At 33.6% G+C, this 21,372-nt stretch overlaps 1 protein-coding gene across 2 annotated transcripts; it reads left to right on the forward strand.

Annotated features, from left to right (window-relative positions):
- The first annotated feature begins 1,350 nt into the window (after positions 1-1,350).
- LOC114305847 (uncharacterized) lies at positions 1,351-16,034 on the forward strand. Of its 2 annotated transcripts, XM_028250975.2 has the most exons (4): positions 1,446-1,717; positions 5,943-6,041; positions 13,549-14,857; positions 15,767-16,034. In XM_028250975.2, the coding sequence occupies exons 3-4, from the start codon at positions 13,671-13,673 to the stop codon at positions 15,879-15,881; spliced, it is 1,302 nt and encodes a 433-aa protein (XP_028106776.1). In that variant the 5' UTR covers positions 1,446-1,717; positions 5,943-6,041; positions 13,549-13,670; the 3' UTR covers positions 15,882-16,034. The 2 variants fall into 2 exon arrangements, with proteins under 2 accessions (XP_028106775.1, XP_028106776.1); XM_028250974.2 differs by lacking the exon at positions 5,943-6,041 and having other exon boundaries at positions 1,351-1,717.
- The last annotated feature ends 5,338 nt before the right edge of the window (positions 16,035-21,372 follow it).

Genomic DNA, 21,372 nt, shown 5'->3' on the forward strand with positions numbered 1-21,372 from the left:
AAAAAAAAAAAAAAAGAAAGAAAGTATTACAGTCAATGATTTAAAAAAGTATTACAATCACTGTATGCCTTATCTATAGAAAGAAAGTTTAAAACTTTAAAATATCACGATCACTGCATGCATCATCCACATGTTACAATCACAGTATGATTCATCCACATAAAGTATTACAATCTGTGGTTCATAAAATATAATAACAATTCAAACCACAAAAATCATGAACAGAGCAATAGTTGAGATTGTATGTCTCTAAATTGTTACATCTATATATGTTTTTGAAAACAAAAACCAACCAGCATATATCATATTTTCTATTTATTATTTTTAGAGTTAGATTTAAAAATCAAAAAATATAGATAAATAATACGTTTATTTTTTTAATTCAAAAAATATATTCAAGTTGAAAACTTTTTTTCAACAGAATATTTAAACTCTTTTTCAATTGAAAACACAAACATAATATTTAAACAAATTGAAAACACAAAATCTTATAAATTACTAGGGGTGCTCGCGGTTTGGCAGTTTGGCGGTTCGGTTGCGGCCAAAGAAATCTCAAATCCGCCATCCGTCCGCCAAATTGGCGGATTGGAGAAAATCAATCCCCAACCGTCCGCTCGTCATCATGCATCCGTCCAAAATGCGGCGGATCGGTTCGGTTCGGTCGGTTTTGGCGGATCGGTATATCCGCTGCCCACCCCTAATTGTGTGATATATTTTTTTAAATATATCTAAATTAGAAATTGATTTAATTTAGATGAAAAATAAAAAATTATAAAAATATAAACTATGTTTATATTTATATATAAAAAAAGTATACAAAAAGTAAATCACCTTACTTGTTTCTACTTTTTAAAAAATACTTATTAGAAAATTATACTTTCTTATTTTTTATTAGAAAATTATACTTTCTTATTTTTCGTATTTTTTTTGTTTTTATTGAATTTTTTTAATATTTTAAACAATTTTTTTTTTACTTTTTAGACACGCCTAACATAAATACACCTAAAAAGTAAAAAAATTATAAAAAAAATCTTTTAAAAATTCACTAAATATCAAAAATATAAAAAAAAAATTATAAGAATTCAGTATAATTTTTTTGTATTTTTATGTATTTATTAATTTTTTAAGATATTTTTTCACAAATTTTTTACTTTTTAGATAAAAATAGAAAATAACTTGAATCCCCACAAGGGGCACCCCACGACCCCCTCTCTCTGATTGGGTATTTTTTTTTTTTTCTCTCTCCAATAACCAGCCGCCAAGTGTGTGTGGGTGATGGAAGTAGTGATTGGAGGGGTCTAATCACTTTCTAAAAGTTATATAATCATGATAATAAAAAGAAAAAATAGTATAAAAGAAAAAGTAAGATAGTCATTTAAAAAAAATTAAAATATAATAACAGTAATTGAATAGGTGATTTATAATGACATAACAAATTTAAAGAAGAAATCTGTCAAATGTATGGAGATCTGTATTAAAAAAAATACCTCTCTCTCACCACACTCTCTCTCTCTCTCTCTCTCTCTCTGTTTGTCTGTCTGATGATACATATATGCTGGGTGTCTATGGCTCTCCATTCCAGTCTAATAAGGATCCATTGAAGCCCTGGTGACGATCGAAACCTACAAAGCAACCAAACCCGCTTCGATTCGAAACCCTGGTCTAGTCCCTGCTCCATCTTCATCTCTCGTCTTCTACGTCCTTGGACAATCATAAGGTATGTTTTTGTCATATTAGGTTTTCATTTTCTGTACTAATATTTTGTGAAATTTTTCAGAATTAGACTTCAAATTTTCTGTACTAATGTTTTTGTCAATTAATTTTGTTAATTAATTGTTTTATTTCCTCCCCCCCCCCCCCCCAATTTGAAGAACCAATTTCATCGTTGTCTAAGCGTTTCTTATTGGTTACAAAATGATGAACTGCCTGGTTTATTGGTTCATAATATATTTAGTTTTTGTGAAAATTTTAGATTTGTTTTTTAAAAAAAAAAAAAAAAAAAACTTAATAGTCCATAAGATCAATTGTGTTAGGGTTAGAAAATTTTAAATCTTTCTCCCCCCAATGTTTTATATGTAGGTTGTATGTATGTGTGTATAATTTTTGATCGGCAAGAAATTAAAATCGTGATTAGAGAACATGACGAGGGAAAGTACATGCAAAAATATCAAGAAGGAGAAGTAAAAAAGATCGGCCCAATGCCCGTTATTCGACTTGAAAAACATTGATTCCCATTTACAGGAAACTTTAATATAGTGCCCTATTGACAAAAGGTGATTTTTCATCATTTGACATAGGTTTCCATTTTTTTTCCCCCCCAGCTTTACCAATGACCATATTTAATATTTGGATAGATCTCCTTAAATTGCCTCTTGAATTCTTCAATAAAAAAAAAGAAAAGAAAAGAAAAAAGAAAGCGCGTAGTAACTGGCTTCTTAGTTATCCTTCTTTCAGAACGGGGCTCTTCAATCCCTTTGGAAGACAACACTTTACTGCTCCCCTCAATCAAACACCTATACCCAACATCCTCAATGCATAATTCTACAAAAGGCTCACTACCCTTCTTTTCATCACAATTAACTGAACATTGAAGCCTTTTATGTTCTCTATCATTTCTAGAGGATAATTTCATTCCTTCTGATTTCTTTTTCATACAATCATCACTCTTCTTTCCACCTTTTTGTCATTGAAAGCCAAATCATTCACCTTCCTAACCATTTGCTCAAACTAATCTTCGCCCAGATGACCATCTTCATTATTAGTAACGGTAAGCTTTTAAACTTTACAAATGCTCGTCTACCTTATTGTGAAATATAAAACCTTTGACATCAATATTGAATGATACTTCATTCAAATTGATGTTAATTGAATCTTGATTTTCCCCTATCCCATCCCCTATACAAGGCCCCATATCAAACCTCCGACTCACTACAAGAAAAAACACATTCGGCAATCAAATTTCCCGACTAAAAAAAAATTTGGTCACTGAAAATATAACTTTCAGCTATCAAAACAGCTTTAGTAGCCAAAAGCAAAGCTTTTTGGCGACTAAACAATTTTAGTAACCAAAAATCTACAATTGGCGACTAAAACTAAGTTTGCTCGCTGATTATACGGATTTTAGTGACTAAAATTTTTTTAGTAGTCCAAAGTAAAGCTTTTTAGCAACTAAAAAAATCTAGTAGCCAAAAGTCTGCAATTGGCGACTAAAAATAAGTTTGGTCGCTGATTATATGGGTTTTACCGATTAAAAAAATTTTAGTAGCCAGAAGTAAAGCTTTTCGGTGACTAAAAAAATTTTAATAGCTAAAATTCTACAATTGGCGACAAAAAAATAAATTTAGTCACCAAAAGTGGTCATTTTTAGCTCGGGAGAACAAAAATCCTAAGGCGGGAATTAAATTTTGTAGCGACCAAAATTTTGGTAGCTGAAAGTGCATCTTCGGCGACCAAATCCGACTTTGGTCGGCAAAAGTTAAGTTTTTTAGCGACTAAAAAACAATTAGTAGCCAAAAGTATAGAATTGGCGACTAAAAAATATGTTTAGTTGCCAAAAGTGATCTTTTTTGTATTTTGCTACTAAATAGTTTATTTTACATAAATTATGTTCATTAAAATAATTATGTTTACTCATATACTTTTATATTAATATGGATGTATGTACTATATAAATAATATATGTCACATATATAATCATATGGTGCTATAGAGGCGTAGTAAGATGAGTGTGGTGCATAAGGTTTATGGTGTGGGAGGTTGGCGGTTCAAGTCTCTGCAAGAGCGGATCAAATTGTTGTACAACGAATTATTTTTTTTTTTTCACGTTTGAAGCTTTTGGCAACCTAAGGTGTTGGTCAGCAATTGGTTGCTTTTGGCGACTAAAGGTGTTGGTCGGCGATTTCTTGATTATTGGCAACTAAAACATTGGTCGGTAAATGTATAATTTTAAAGAAATATAATTGACTATTGGCAACCAAAATCTTGGTAGCTAAAGACTTGCTTTTTGCCGACCAAAAGTTTTTTGGTCGGTAAAACCCTCCAAGACCTTTCCCTATAGGGTTTTGGCGACTAAATTTTTTGATCGCAAAATGTCATTGGCGACCAAATTGCGACCAAAAATAGACAATTGACGACCAATATTTTAGTCGCTAAAAGTGTCTTTTTTTTGTAGTGACTCCTCTCCACTTCTTGCTAAGAAGATTTCTGTGTGATTACCCCATCATCCTTATTGGGAGTCTATTGAACTCCACACTCACCTTCATCAAAAAAATTTCACTTATCTCTAGACCATCCCTCAAAACTAATTTTCCAACACCATTGCTAAATCTCTTTGAAGCAGCCCTTCGACATTATCCATTGACAACTCTACACCCACACTCCCCTTTTAAACACCACCATCCACTCCTTATGCTTACCACAAATGGAAACCTCCCCTCCTTATTTTCAGAGAAGTTGGATCGACAGTTGTCACTCATCCTAGTATTTCCTAACTCCCTCTCCTTTGCCTTTGAGCACCTACCATATATTTGAAAATGCCTCAGATTTTCTACTCCCTATGAAATTTGAGAGAATAATTTTAGGGTTTTAATAAATATTTTCAATTGGATAATAATTTGGCACAAGTATAATTTATAACTTGCTTGTACTACAAAATGTGGAGCTCTTCTACCTAGATTGATATGTGTGTTATGTACTATGAAGCACGGATACTTCAAATAGGGTGACGTATCCGTATCGTATCCGTATCGGATATCGATACTCCTTGGATACTCGCGGATACATATCGGATACCTATTAAAAGTATCGGATACTTCTTAATTATTTTTTTATTAATTTTGGAGTATCGGATACTTAATTTTGAAGTATCGGATACTTCAAGTCATGTTTACTTGTTTTAAGAAATTAGAATTGTAACATTTCTTGCATAGTAATATAATATAATATAATTGCAAGTATAAATATAAAAATATTTTTTTAATACTTTGTTAAGTTCTTCAATAAGAAGAATATAGTGAGTTAAATAATAGAATTTATCAAATTGATGTATCCTAATTATTTCATGCATGTTCCCTATAACTACATAGAAAGTAAGAATTAACAAGAGAATATAACAATGGTAAAATTAATTATCAATAAATAAATAAATAAGTAAACTTAAATACAACATTTTTCACTAGTGTCAAAGGAAAAAGTACAGGGACAAATTGTGAATTGTTCTATTATTATAATATAAATATATTAAACTTGATCTTGAAATGAAATATTTGCAAAACCTATTAAAAATTTAAGAAGTAAACAAGCTACTAGCTTAAATTAATACAAAATTCTTAAAAGTTAATATTTTGCATTATAAAATTACATTATGATTTCTCAACGTTATTTAGTTTATGTGTAACTATTAATAATTTTAAAAAATATATTTTTCACAAACGTATCCTAGTCGTACCGGTATCCTATTTTTTTAGGTTTTGTCGTATCGCCGTATCCGTATCGTGTTGTATCCGTATCTCGTATCCGTATCTATGCTTCCTAGGTTATGTAACTAGTAATCAATTTTAGGAAAATTTTCTCTCTTTGGTATAAAACAAATGAAGTTTATGGCTTGATGAACAATTTAAGAACATTATTAGTAGGGCTATGCAAAATACTATCCAAAGCGTCCAAACCATCAAAACCATCCGAATTGCACCAAATCGCGTCAAACCATGCATTTATGAGGTCGGGGGAGGGGGGGGGGATGCGTGTGCGTGTTGGTGGTCTACCCAGGCGGTGCGGCGTAGCTGGCGGTTTGGAAAACATAACCTGCGCATTAAACCAACCGCCCGCCTATGTTATGTAAATTTTCAAACCAAGTATAGCTTAATAAAAATACACTTCACACACCCAATCCTTTATCAATTGAACCTAATAATACACTCACTGATTCGCTCTTATCATATTAGAATCAGATTCGTAGAGAAGAAAGAAGCAGCCCCTCTCGCCCCCCTCTTCCCCTCTTGCCGCCGCCACCTTACCTCTCGCCGCCGATCGCCATTGCCTTAGTACTCTCTCTCTCTCTCTCTCTCTCTTAAATCTTTGAGTATTATATATTTTATTTGCTCTCACTCTTCATATTTTTGTTTCATCTTCGTATCAATGTCATCTTCTTTTTTTGAAATTTTTTTTCAACCCTTTTATGGGAAACCCTTGTTTTGAACCTTTTTTTCAACATTTTTATGGGATTTTGCACCGTTTTTAAGCATCTCTACTTTGATTTGATCCAACCCTTTTTATTTTACCTACAAAAAAAGAGAAGAAAAGAATGAACAAGGCAAATTTAATAGATTGTTTGGAACAAATTTATATTCTTCAAGTTTGTAGCGCCCCAAAATATAACCGTAGATTCAACCGAAATATAAATAAATAACTACATGAATTAGAGTGTAACGTTCTTTCATTTCATAGAGTTAATAGTACAAAAGAGTTTAACATAAATAAATGCCCTATAGGCTTACACCTTTCCAAGCTTTGGCTTGGTTACAATAAAAATGAGACTAGCTCATACAATTTAAGTCCTAGGCTATACAAAAAATGAAATAAAACAAAGAAGCTCTTGCTCTCCAAAAGTCCCTCTAATGCTATTGCCTTGGTGGAGGCATGCCATCGTCACCTGAAAATGTTTTTCCTAAATAGGGTGAGCCATAGCCCAGCAGGAATAATCTAACACAATATATGAGATTTAACAAAGATATGAGTGCAAGGTGTATATACAATGCCAGGGGTAAAACATTCAGATTTTATATAGTCATAGAATACCAATTCTATACTTCTTTTCATTTTCCTTCAACTCACTTTGATACACATGCCAATTTCATTATTCCTTTGATAATCCAAATGAGACTACAACTCAATGGTTCTACAATCACGCCATTAACACACAAACACTTCAAATTGCTATTTTACTGAAATTTCGTCCACGGGATCGGCACCCATGTTTGGGACTTTCACCCAGGACACTCCGGCTAACTTAATTATAATAAAGTCCATCTCCTTTCTCCTCCCAAACAGTGGAGTCTATCTCCTTTCTCCTTCCAAATAATCATACATATACAATGTATTTAAACACATAGTCATACATGGAGTACATCCCCTTTCTCCTCCCAAACAATCATACATATACAACATATTTACAACATGATCATCTTCAATGATAACCAACCATGGATTAGTTTTAATTCACCTAATGTTCATGCAATTTCTACAACAATTATAGCTATCTTCCACCGATAGCTCAATACAGTTATTTCTAAATAGATATACAATTGAAGACGTATAACTTATTCAAAATTTCCAAAGATGAGGCGTATCATCCACTCAAATTCACTATTTATTTCAAAACTCGTTCAATTTCATGTTCACAACATCAATTTCATGTTTATAATATCAATTTCATTTACTTATATAAAATAAATATTATGATCATTTTAGGGCAAACCCCCTCTTTTCTCAATTATCAACCAAGTAGCAAAATCAACTATTTTGATTCCATACAATATCATTTTCAAACCCCACAATCATTTATCCCTCATTCATCAAAACCCCTCTTTCCATTTTACACTCAAACCCTAGGTTTGTTCACATTATCCCTAAATCCCACCATTGTTACACAACGACAAATAACTAAGCTAAAAATCATATTAAAGTGTAGAAAATTCCTATCTCAAGTTTAGAAGGTCAATGGAGCAAGGACGAAACTTCAACGACGCCGAGACCACATTCCAATCGGATCAAAATGAAGCTCTTGGAATGCTCTAACTTTTTCTCAAAGACACTAGGATAGAGAACCCAAAGGATCTAGGCCAAAATGTAGAGAGAGAGGGTATTTTGGAGAGAGAGTCAAGATCTAAGTTTTTGAAAAGTTTTAGAGAGAGAAGAATGAAAAGTGATATAAAATATCACTTTCGTGATCTGATATATTCACAGTCCGCTTGAGAGGAAGAGTTGATGCTCGAGCGTCAAACACAAAAAGTTGTTCCACTCGAGCGCAAGAAAGGCCGCTTGAGCGCCAAGACTCAACGAATGCTCACCGCGCGAGCGCAAGAATTCACCGCTCGAGCGTAGAAAACATACATCCAGAAGTTTTGCAGACAACAAACTAATGCTCGAGTGTAAGAAACGCCGCTCAAGCGTAGAAAACACTCTCTTAGTAGTTTTGCAGACCTGCAAAGTACTGAGAGTTTGCAAAGTCCGCTTGAGTGCGAGAAATGCCGCTCGAGCGGAGGAGCAAAGATTGCAAAGCTTGCTCGAGCAAAGAACCAAAAATCTAGACAACAAAGGTTTGGAAAAACAAGTAACTAATTTGTTCCAAACGCACAATTACAATCCAATAACCAAAACAGAGGGAAGACAAGGGAAACAAGATATGAATCTCTATTCAAAACCATACAAACCCGAGTTCGGAATACTACAGGTGACGGGTCAAAACTGGAATCGCTATAAAGTTATCAATTATATATTTGATTTCCTTTTTGTTGTTTGTACTTTGATTTATGTACTTCCCAATCTATGAATAGTTATGTCTAAAATTGTATCATGTGTTTTCCATTTGACACTGATTTTTTTTTTTTTTTACTTAATTGTAAATTTGTATTTTGTAATAGATAACGGATGAGGGGAATACAAGTGATGAGTGCTTTGGATTGTAATTGTGTAATTTATTTGGATTGTTGAGCTTCTAGTTTGCTAGTTTGTCTGTGTTGAATATTTTAATTTTGACTATTTTAGCTAATTTATAAATCAGTTTTTTTTTTTTCATTCAGATTTTATAATTTGAATTATGTTCTTTCTAATCCGCCAATCTGCCTGAACCACCAAGTCGAAACCGCCATTATTTGCCAACTACTCTATCGGTTCCTAATGGCAAAATGGTGGTTCCTAATGGCAAATTTGCCAATCCGCCACCCGCTACACGATTTTCTTTTATTCTCAAACCGCACCGAAATGTACCGCGCACACCCCTAACTATTAATGAAGCCAATGGTAATTTTTAGATGTTTTTTGTTTTGGTTCCATTTTTATTGATTTTATTTAATGTGATTATGAAAGGTTGTGGTTTGGTTCAAGTTTTTTTTTTTGGATAAATAAGCAAATTTATTAGAAAAGCACCAAGATGATGCAAAGAATACAAAATTCAAACCCCCAAGGAAAAAATGCTAAGCTATCAAATCCTCCACAAAATCTACATAAGCCAAAACATTTAGATCAACCAACCTCGTAACCCAATTATATAACACCATAAACGGCCGCTTCTCCAGCCAAGAAATCGAATGAGACACCCCTTGGAATACACGCATATTACGCTTCAACTAAATAAACCACATTAAACAGTGAGAAGCAATCATCTACGCTTTTCAATGTTTCCTCCCAACCCTACCCCCAGCCCAACTCTGCAAGACTGCCAATACCAAACTTGGTTGCATCCAAACTAAACCAAATCAAAAGTCGCCACAATAAGCATCCAAAGCCGAGATGTAACTGGGTAATGAACGAGCAAATGGTCCATCGACTCAGCATCACCACAACACAAACAACACCAATGCACCAATATATACCCATGGCGAATCAAATTATCAATCGTCAGAATGTGTCCTAAGGTCGCCATCCACACAAAGAAAGCTACCTTGAATGGCGGCGTGCCCGGCACCCATACACATTTTCAGGGAAACAAAACTGCATCAACATGAACAAACGCACCATAGTACGAAGACACAGAAAAAAGCCCCTTAGGGCCTAGATAGACCTAAACCATAGAATCCTCCCTGCACCCCCAACTTGCAACCCGTATAAGAAACCGAACAGTTTTACTAACTGATCCGCCTCTTAATCCTAAACCTCATGACGCCACTGCCGCACATTCCAAACCACTGCCTGTCCTTGCCCCGTTCGAACTGCCCCCATCATAACATCAGAATCTTCTGCAATCCCAAAAATCAAATGGAACAGTTGCTCTAAAAAAGTATCCCCACACCACCTATTATGCCAGAAACGGACTCTATCTCCCAACCCTACCTTCTGCTGAATCTTCTGCTAAAACTCCTCCCAGCCCAACCAAATTCCTTTCCAGACACCACAACCATGAGGCTTACCCAAACACCACCCCTCTCTTCCCAGACCAAACCTTAGTTGCACGAAGCGGGAGCGGGGAAACATGGCCACTTAGAGGAGTCATAGATTAGGAGCGCTTATGCATTTTTTCATTAATTATATTTTATTTATTATAAGGAATAATAAGTTATGTTAAAATAAATAATAAATAAAAATTAGATGTTTTATTTTATAATTTTTTTAAGATTTTTTTATTATATATGATTTAAATAGATTTCTTTTAAACAATTAGATTATTTATTTTATTTATTATATGTTAAAAAGTTAAGAAATAATAAATTTTGTTAAAAAAATAAAAAATAAAAAATAAATAAAAAATATATTATTTATGATGAATTATATTATATATATGATAAATTATATTATATAAAACAAAGTCAAATATGAAAATAGAGAGGGAGATCGAGACAGAGAGAGAGAGAGAGAAGCAAACAGAGACGAAAAAAGAGAGAAGCAAATAGAGACGAAGAGGAGATCGAGAGTGAGAGGAGAGAGAGAGACGAAGACCTAGGGCTTCGAAGAGATGGATGAAGACTAGGGCTTCGAAGGGGAAGTCAAAGGGCAAGATCGAAGTCGTCGAACAGAGGATTGAAGCCAGCGAACAGGTTCTCTCCTTGCCCTCTCAAGAGTGCTTCCTTCTCGCATCAGATTCGCGTTTCCCTCTCCTCAGATTTGCAATTCTGCCACGATTCTTCCTCAGAAGTGCAAAATCACGCTTTTTCCTCAAGAGTCATCACCATCTGAGACGATTCCTGCTACTAAGGACCAAACTTTGCCACAACCACCTTCCTCCATAAATGCTCTCTTTCCCTCACAAAACGCCACAACCACTTGTCCAGTAATGCCAAATTAAACATAACAAACCGCCTAACTCCCAAACCCCCTTTCCCCTTAGAACGACAAACACGATCCCACGCCACCAAATGAGAATGAGAACCCTCCCCCTAATCTCCCCATAAAAAATCCCACTACAATTTCTCAATCTGCTTTGCAACTGTCACCACCAAGGTTTTAAAAAGCGGCCGCAACCGTTACGTAACGCCGTTACGTAACGGTTGTGGTAGTTATCGCCACCCGTTACGGCCGCTTTTGCAGTGTGATTGAGATTCACAGGTGTATCGGCCGTAGCGGCTGCTATAGCGGTCGTAACGGTGCCGTAACGGCCTATTATGCACCGTTACGTAACGGTTCCGAATTGCTTCTTTCGAAAAAACACAAAATAAAAAAATAAAAATAAAAAGTTGAAAATGAGGGAAGAGAGATAGAGAGAGAAGAGGGAAGATGGAGGAACAAGAGATAGAGAGAAAGAATAGGGAAGATGAAGAACATGTTATTGATTTGTTGAAGTTGTAAGACCTATGCTATTCTATTCAGCTGCTATCACTCAACCATTTTGTTTGTGTGTGCGTATCTATATATTGTTTGATAATAATAATAATAATAATAATAATAATAATAATAATAAGTGTGGTTATTATCTATTTGGCTTGATTAATATATATATATGAGAGGGTAATTTATGATCTGGAGTTGGGCCGAGGTAACGGCCGAGCAGGTTGAGGGCCCAACGGTGCATGGGGCCGAGCTGATCAGCTATGCGCCTGGAAAGGGGATGCCAGAACTTGGGCCGGGCAGAGTTTGGACTGTGTGCCACCCCGGACCGTACAGAAACTGCTCGGCCAGGAAGTGACCGATCGGACCAGGCTGCTCGGTCCGAGGATGGTCGAAGCTAGACAGACCGAGTGACCGGCGCCCGGAAAGGCGTGGTCAGCCGAGGTAGTTGTATGACCGGCAGGAAGGCCGATCAAAGTAAGTATCCGGGCTAGGCTCGGCCGGGATGCCGCTTAGCCCGGTCCTCCGTGTGTTTATCCGGTTAGGCGCTTGAAGTATGAAGCATGGTATGACCGAGGTAGGGCAGCTCGGCTGCCGAGCTCCAGCTGTGATGACAGGCAGTTGAGATTAGGTGATGAATGGCATGGTTTATGCTGACAGATGGGATAGCAGAGCCACGTGTCAGGAGATGGCAGGGAGTGGATATGGGGCTCAGTAGGTATATAAGCATGTCTGCGCCCCCCATACGCAACACACGAACATCTCTGTAAGAAATTCTTACACCCAAACACTCTCTCCCTTCTCTCTAGCTATCCTCTGTGTGTGTGTTCTAACTTGATCGTCGGAGGGTTTTTCCGGCCACACACCGCCGGGTAGCTCACCCTTATTGGCTCGCAGGTGATCGGACAGAGACGGAGCTCGGAAGAAAGGAGTACGGGCTCGCCGGAATATTTGCTTCCCGTACAATATATATAGGTTTTTATTTATTTTTACTTTTGTCATTGTTTATCTTATATATAATAGTTAGTGATTGATTTTTTGTATAATATAAAGTCATTAATTATTAAAATAAAATGTAAAAAACTTAGTTTATAGTGATTTAAAAATATAAAATATATTGAATCAAACTTAAAAATTTATAAAAATTGATCAATATTTATTTTAAAACCCAATAAATATGATCATGGAAAAAAAATGTGCGTATCGGTAAGTTTTTTTCAAATTGTGTGAAAAATAGAAAAATTCACGGTTCCGGTTAACGCAATCATTACGCTACGGCCTTTACACCCCGCAACCGCAACCGCGCCACCACCACCGTTACGGCGATCGCAATCGCTTTTCAGAACCTTGGTTACCAGAATCACATGAACCGACATAAAATAATCGGGATACTTGACAAGACACTCTTGACCAAAGTAACCCTCCCTCCTTTAGATAAATATTGTCGCTTCCACCTTGCCAACTGCCGCTGCACACACTCCACCACCTTGTCACATACCCCGAGGGCCTTGAAAGAAGCTCCCAAAGGTAGACCAAGACACAAAACTGGCAAAGAAGCCACGTTGCACCCCAAAATCACTGCCAAAACTGGAAGTTGAGCCACCTCACCTACTGGAATTAATTCAGACTTTGAGAGATTAACCGGAAGACCAGACACAGCCTCAAAACATAGTAACACACCATTGGCTCTTAGTCCTTAGATATTGAGAATCTAACAGCATGATATTTATAAGCACTCTCACATGAAATTGTTTTAACTGAGGGCGAGAATTGGCAACGCTAGACCAAATTTTTGTATTTTTGGGTGTTAATGATATGAGATTGAATTAAATTGTACCTTTTATTATCAGAATAATGGGAAACACCGACATCATGATTTGTGAAATCTGTTATTAGGAATATTTAATCTTCATTTATAGCAATGTATTGGATCTATGGAGGATACTATTGTCATTATTTACTTCCTAAAAATGTTTTACATCTCTAGAGACATTTTGCAGTAGTATTGATATTGATCAAAATGAGCATGTCTGTCTAAATCTTTCATAACCTATTCTTTTCTTTTGGTTACAGGGTTTGAACAGTGATTCTGCTGTTGACTTTTTCTACGATAGAACTCTCTGTTTACAGAATTACTTGTTGGTTTCTTTCTTTCATTCTCATTGTTCAAAGGGGCACATATATCGCTTATAAGGATGTCTGTAACAGCAGGTGTTAGTGATACTGTTATTGCCATTAGGGATAAACTTAGAGGAAAAATTGGCCAAACAAAAGTCAAAAGGTATTGGCCTGGTAAAGCTCCTGAATGGGCTGATGATGTCGATGAAGATGGGGATATTAGAATGACTAGGGTAGTTGCCCTGGAGAAAGCTTTCCCTAGTCAGGAAGATTCTGGCATTGTGAGGCGGGATGATCCTAGGCTGCGTCGTCTGGCTGAGAGCAGGATAGATAATCGCGAAGAAATTAGAGCTGACCATAGGCGCATTCGACAAGCTGAGATTGTTTCGACAATAGAAGAGGAAACCAAAAGACAAGAAGGATTAGATTTAGAGGAAGAGGATGAAAATGCTTTGGAGGAAAGGAGGAGGAGACTTAGGGAGAAGTTGCTTCAGAGGCAGCAGGAAGAAGCTGCCCTTCTTCCAGACGAAGAAGAGGATGAAGTAGAGGATGAGGAGGACGAGGAGTCTGAATACGAGACTGATTCAGAGGATGAATTAACGGGTCCAGCATTGGTGAAGCCTGTCTTTGTTCCAAAATCAGAAAGAGACACCATAGCTGAGCGTGAGAGGCTTGAGGCAGAAGAACAAGCTCTTGAGGAATTAGTTAAGAAGCGATTAGAAGAAAGAAGGGTGGAGACGAAGCAAATAGTGGTTGAGGAGATTCGGAAGGATGAAGAAATTCAGAAGAATTTGGATTTGGAGGCTAATGCTGCCGATGTAGATACTGATGATGAAGTCAATGAGGCAGAGGAATATGAGGCGTGGAAGGCCAGAGAGATTGCAAGGATCAAGAGGGATAGGGAGGCCCGAGAGGCAATGTTGAAGGAGAAGGAAGAGATTGAAAAGGTGAGGAACATGACCGAGGAAGAGAGGAGGGAGTGGGAGAGGAAGAATCCGAAACCTGCACCCCAGTCCAAGCAGAAGTGGAGGTTCATGCAGAAATACTACCACAAGGGTGCTTTCTTTCAGTCAGATGCGGATGACCATGCTGCAACTGCCAGGTCAGATGATATATACAGCCGTGATTTCTCTGCTCCAACTGGAGAAGATAAGATGGACAAGACCATACTACCTAAAGTCATGCAGGTCAAACACTTCGGTCGTAGTGGGAGGACGAAATGGACTCATCTTGTTGGCGAGGATACAACTGATTGGAACAATCCGTAAGTGCAATTTTCTTGTTACTACCTTTTTTTTCTTCTTCTTTTTCTCACTTAATTTAGCTGTTCTCTAATTATTTACTCTTTTTTAAAAAATATTCATCTACTGGCCTACTGATTAAGAGTAGTTTCGTGATTTGTTTATATATTGGTTGGTTCTATGATAGTTGATTTGGCTCTAGATGTTAGGACGACCTCTTTGTTTTTTGGTTGGACCTTACCCCAAAAATTGTTCTAATAAGTTGTTTTGGGAATTGGTTTTTAAGTGGCTTTTTGACTTTTTTACGAAAAAAAAGGTGCAAAAGGTAGAGAGGAGAGTTGAGTTCTTTGTAGTGGTTTTTTGGTTAAAATGTAGCATTCCCAAAATAGGTTTTCAGTTTGTCTAATTTTATGTAGGAGAGGACACTGATATGTAATACCAAAATCCACTGGCACCTTTAAAAAAATCACATAGCAGCACACATCTTGGAAATTTATGCATAATGGAGTGAATTATATAAATATGCATATAGTAAAATAAACAAAAATTGCATTGGATAAGGGTTCAAATCAAATCAATTCTGATTTGAAACAGCAGATCAACTTGGAATTGCAAGCGCAGGGGGGGGGGGGGGGGGGTGTGTGTTGTGATAATAATAATAATAAATTACATGACTAGAAATTGCTGTGTCAACTCATGAGATCAGATCAGATCATCTCACACAAAATGTCCTAAAAATGAGGAAATTGTTGTGTTGTTTGTTTCTACACAATTTTGGTATTAGAGACCTACTTTGATTCACCGCTTGGCTTGATCAGCGAGGTTGCCTTCTTGGTTGTTTTTATGTTTAGGGTATCCTGTTAAATTTTTGGTTTGTAGGATCATATTTATACGAACCGTTTTTCTTAATTATTCTTTGGTTGATTATACAGGTGGACATACAATGATCCTCTTCGGGCAAAGTACAATGCAAAAATGGCCGGAATGAATGCACCTATAGCAAAACCCAAAGGAAGCAAGAAGCTTAAGGATTGGGAGTCTCGGTGAAGCGGAAATGTTTCTTGGGAGTCCGTAACTTCTTTCTCTATGTTGTTTTTAATTGGATTCGCATTGCAACCTCTATATGCTTTTACTTTGTTAGTGCTATTAATGTGTGAAAGTACTATTTTTGTCATTAATGTAGAACTTGTGTTACTGTCATCATGTTCGCAGTTGGTACTTTTGAAAGATGAATATTAATATGAATGCCATATATGCAAGTCTAGAAAAAATGAAATGAACTGTTTCCAGGAATGCATGGCCTGAAGGCATATTAAAATATATATATATATATATATAATATACATTTTAACATAAAAGAGATGCTAAAAGTCACGCAGGAGCTAACCTATGGCCGTGAGATGAGTGGATTTTCCGGTGAGATGAGCTCCATACAATATTACCTGGACCTGACTACATCACCGCTTGATATTTGATAAAATAATACCAATATAAAAAGATGTTAAATTTCAGAGTTTAATTGGCTTTACCAACTAGAGGGAATTGGACTCCTAATATTATAGCCATGTAATTTTTTTTGGACAATTTTTAATTGTGGAAGTGCATACCATATGTATTTACGTAAGTTATCATCAATATATGTAAGTTATCTTATAAGATTGCGTAAGTTTTCACAAATGTAAATTGATCTATAAAATTTTGAAAAATCACAATTTACGTATATTTGTGTGTATTTATGTAATTTTGTGAGGTAACTTGTATATATTTATAAGAATTTATACAAGTATAAATGGTATATACTTTATACACCTAAATACTTTTTATGTACTTATTGTTATTATTAATAAGAGCAATGAACGCAATGACTAAGGATGTAATAATTTTCTCCATATTATCATTAGACATGTCTTATTTTAAGATTCAAGCAATGACTATGGATGTACTAATTTTCTCCATATTATGATTAGACATGTCTTATTTTAAGATTCATCAATTGGAATATTATTTCAATATAGTTTTATTTTGGTAATGACATGTAATAGTTCTTTTCCATAAATATTTTAGTATTTTATATTTTTGTGAAAGAGAAAAGTATGCTACACAAATATTTTAGTATTATGATATTGTCATTTATCATTTCAATAATATTACATACTTAAATAAGTATTCAAAAAATAAAAGTATAAATTAGATTCATTTTGAGTATGGTTCATCTTACATTAATTTTGATCTATACTATACATCTTAATTTTTAAATATTTTTTTGAATTAAAAACTTGGTACATGTATCAAGTTTTTTAATTATTTATATTTTACCAATGAAATATCATGGGATGAGATGAAGGGGACATTTGGGTAATTTCACATCAATCCTTTAAGTCAATTGCAGAGTTCCAGGTTTGGGGAGTTAAAGAGCTGACAACAAAATTTTATTTATTTTTGTCTTTGTGTTGAATGAGAAGCAAAGAAGCATTCGAGGATTCGAGAATAGAAGCTTAAATCTCATTTATATATTTGTTGTGTGTATTTATTAATCTATTCCTTTGTATTTTATATATTCGTTGTAACTCATCGTCTAATTACTATTATTATATTGATGTTCTTCAATTTCATTCATATGTTGTGCTTGAAACAGACCTTTTATTTTTAGAAGTGGACTCCTAATTACATTTACAAATAGATCTGAGTTTCTTAGGCCGTAACTATTTTTTTAGGCTTTATATATATATATATATATACATATATTTTTGATTTGTTTTCTTTTCATTGTACTTGTATTCTATTTTTATTTTAATATATTACATGATTTCTCGTTCTTAAAAAAAATAAAAATGAAATGACACGAAACGAAATGAATTGGCTGAGGTGTTGTTCGACTTTGTGGGCGTGGGTCCACTTTAATAATTTAAATTATTTATTATTAAACCATGTGTATAAATTATAAAAAAATAAATCAATCTGGTAAGCATAACTTATGATTTTATCATATTTTTTTTTTAAAAAATAAATGACTTATTTTTAAAATTATTTTGTTTATTTTTTGCTGATAAATATTGTTAAAACATGCAGTTGTGATTGTTGTATTAATTTAATTTTTTTTATGATTGATCTGCACCCATAGTCAAACTAAATGAATGATTCAAATCGTCGAAGGCCCGTGATAGACCTCACAAAGCTGAACAACATAGTCCGTCATTGGAGATAAGTTTTTCCCTTGATGAAAGTTGATAATTGGAAAGCACAAATTAAAATCATTTTTTTCATAAACTTTTAGATAATTAATTATTTTCAATTTATTTAAGGAGATTTACTGGTAGGTTTTAATAGGTGGACTTATTGTCCAATAGTTTTTATGATAATTAATGACGTTTTTGATCAAATATTATTAAAAAAATATCACAACAAATGTCACTAATTATAAGTTTTAGTGACTGTTTAAAAAAATGATCACAAAAAAGTCACTGATTTTTAAAAAATTTGTCACTTAAAAACGTCATTAATTATAAGTTTTAGTCACAATTTATAAAAAAACGTGACAAAAAAAAATCACTAAATGCCAATTTTTAGTGACATGCAAAAATGTCACAAGAAAAAAATTAGCGATGATTTTATTAGAAATTATTTTTAATAAAATTTGATAGGAATTAAATTTAACTATTAAGAATTATTAATAATAAATATTTTATTTTTAAATTATAAACGGTAAATAAAAATTGTACGTATTGAACAGTGTAACATAAATTCTTTAAAAAAAACTATAAATTAAAATGCACCCACATGGAGATGAGAAAATTGTAGGAGGGATGATGGGTTTGCATGGGACCCAACATACTTGAAAATATACAACAAACAGAAGAGAAGCCTCCCTTCCCCAATAAGTTTGAAATTTCAACAAACAAACAACTCTTTGAGGATTGAGGCTTGACCTTCCTTGGGTTCATCCATCACCCTCAAACTCCACACCCTCCTCCTACATTTGCTCATTATTATTTTAATCATTTTGAATTAGTTGAGGAAAACAGTATGCTACTTTCATTTTTATTTACTATTAATTTTATGCCACTAATATATGATATACCTTCGGGACTTGGAATTGGTGGGCCATGTAAACCCATGACATGTACCTACAAAGCAATGTTCAACCTTATTAACTTGTTTGGTAATTAATATATATATATATATACACACATATAGATATAGATATGCATGCATGTATTGGAGGGAAATGAAAAGAAGCAAATAATTCATCACAAGAGATTGAGTTATTATATAAGTGAAGTGGTTTGAAATGTTTTAAATAAGTGTACTTTTTGACTTTTTATAAAAAAAGTAGAGCGAAAATGTTGATTGATGTGATCCAAAAAAGATAAAAAATGTGTATTTATTTTGGAATGTCAAACCACCCTGAGTTATTATTATTTGACATTTTATATGTATAACACTAACCACATTATTTGTTTAACTCTATTACAATGTCACATCATATCGTATAATACGTTTAAATATCAAAAACTAGTTGTCACATTGTTATCGTTAATGACAATGTATATTTTTAGTAAATATTTCAAAGACTTATGTAGAGGTCTTAATAGGGAGACTTATTGTCCAATAGGTCCTGTGAGAAGTAATGTCATTTTTCATCAAATACTATTTAAAAATGTCACTAATTGTTAATTTTTAGTAACATTTTGAAAATTGTCACAAAAAATGTTACTAAATTATAAGTTTTAGCGACAGTTTAAAAAAATCGTTACAAAAAAGTTACGAATTTTTAATTTTCAGCAATAGTTTAAAAAATTAGTCACAGAAAAAGTCCACTAATTGTAAATTTTAGAGACAATTTATAAAAATCGTGACAAAAAAATACTAATTGTCAATTTTTAACGATATATGTAAAAAATGTCGCAAAAGATTATTTTTAATAATAATTTTTTATTAAAACTTATTTTTAATAGAACTTGATGAGAATTAATTCAATTATTAAAATCTATTGGCTGTTTAATATTCCACATCAACAAACCTGTGAACTCCTGTTCCAAAATTGAATCACTTCAAGAAAACAAGAGCCATAAACAAATTGCTGGGAAATGAACATTTTAAGGATTTCATTACACATATAATATCTCTTGCTAGAGAAATTTGTATCACTACCACCAATTTTTAATATATAAATACGAACCTAGGAAATATGCAAAAAAGAAAAAAAAAATTCAAGAAAACACTATCATCACACATCAAATAGTGGTGTCCGTCTCACACACGATTTTAAGGTTTGTCGGTTTCTTATTTTGTCTCAAAAAGATTTTGTTTTTTTAATCTATTTGTTATTTCTCACGTGACATTTTTATCACATAATCATAATGACGGTTGAAGATTAAATAGAAGTGGAAAACATTGAATTATTACGGACAAAGTGAGAATATTTTTTGTTTTTATATGCTAAAAGATAAACAGATTGTATTTTACGAAAATGAAAATATATTTTACTTTAAAAATGCCCACGTGCCATTTTTCGAACCGCAATTAATTAGTTTTTGGAGAATTTTGCCAAAATGAAGTGTAATTAATCCCCAAAAATGTTAAATCGGTAATGCTATATATATTAATTAATATACATATTAGTGTATTAATTAGTGATAGGATGTATTAACTAGTGTTATGTCATTTTTATGAACCCCGTCTATTATACAAATTATAAATATTTAAAACCTCTAAAATTATGCCATATCATCTGTTAGTGGGGGTGTTTGTTTGGATTTTTTTGAATTAACTTATAGCTTCTAGCTTCCGAAAAGTTATTTTGGACTGTTTGGTTAAATTTATTTCAAACGGTTTCTGATTCTAACAATTTATTATAACTCAAAAAAGCTGATTCTGAGAAGCTGCTCACCTCTTATTTCTGATTATCAGCTTCTGCTGCGGATATGTTAATTTACGATTATACTCTTAGATTTTTTATATTTTTTATATTTTTTTAAAATAGAAAAAGACCCAAATGGACTATAGATTGTTATTATTATTTTTTTATGAGAAATAGATAAGTAGTGAATAACAAAAAATAAAAATTAATTGAAAAAGCTACTCCACAACTTATTTAACAAACACTACTCATCAACTTAAATCTATAATCTAACAATTATACTAAACAGATCAATAACTTTTGATTAAAGTAATAATCTATAATTTGTTAAGTTATAATCTATAATCTGTTTTAATAGTTACACCAAACGAGACTATTATACTAATCAATATTTTAATTGATGCATATAACATTATTCAGGTTAAGTAGGCGTAAACTTTTTTTTTACAACAAACTCATTTATTTCCGTTTTAAAAAAGGAACTACATATGATCTGTTTTGATGTTTGACAAATCTTTGCAGTAAATGAACATTTGGTCAAGATAGCTTTGGATGTATCTTCAAGATTGTAACGTAATCTTCACTTCCATTCAGACAACTTTAATATATATATATATATATATGAATAATATGTACATACTTAATGAATGTGCTGTTAAAACGTATAAGAAATTATAA

Source organism: Camellia sinensis, chromosome 1 (genome assembly GCF_055761805.1).
Source record: "Camellia sinensis isolate YWXY chromosome 1, ASM5576180v1, whole genome shotgun sequence".
NCBI lineage: Eukaryota > Viridiplantae > Streptophyta > Magnoliopsida > Ericales > Theaceae > Camellia > Camellia sinensis.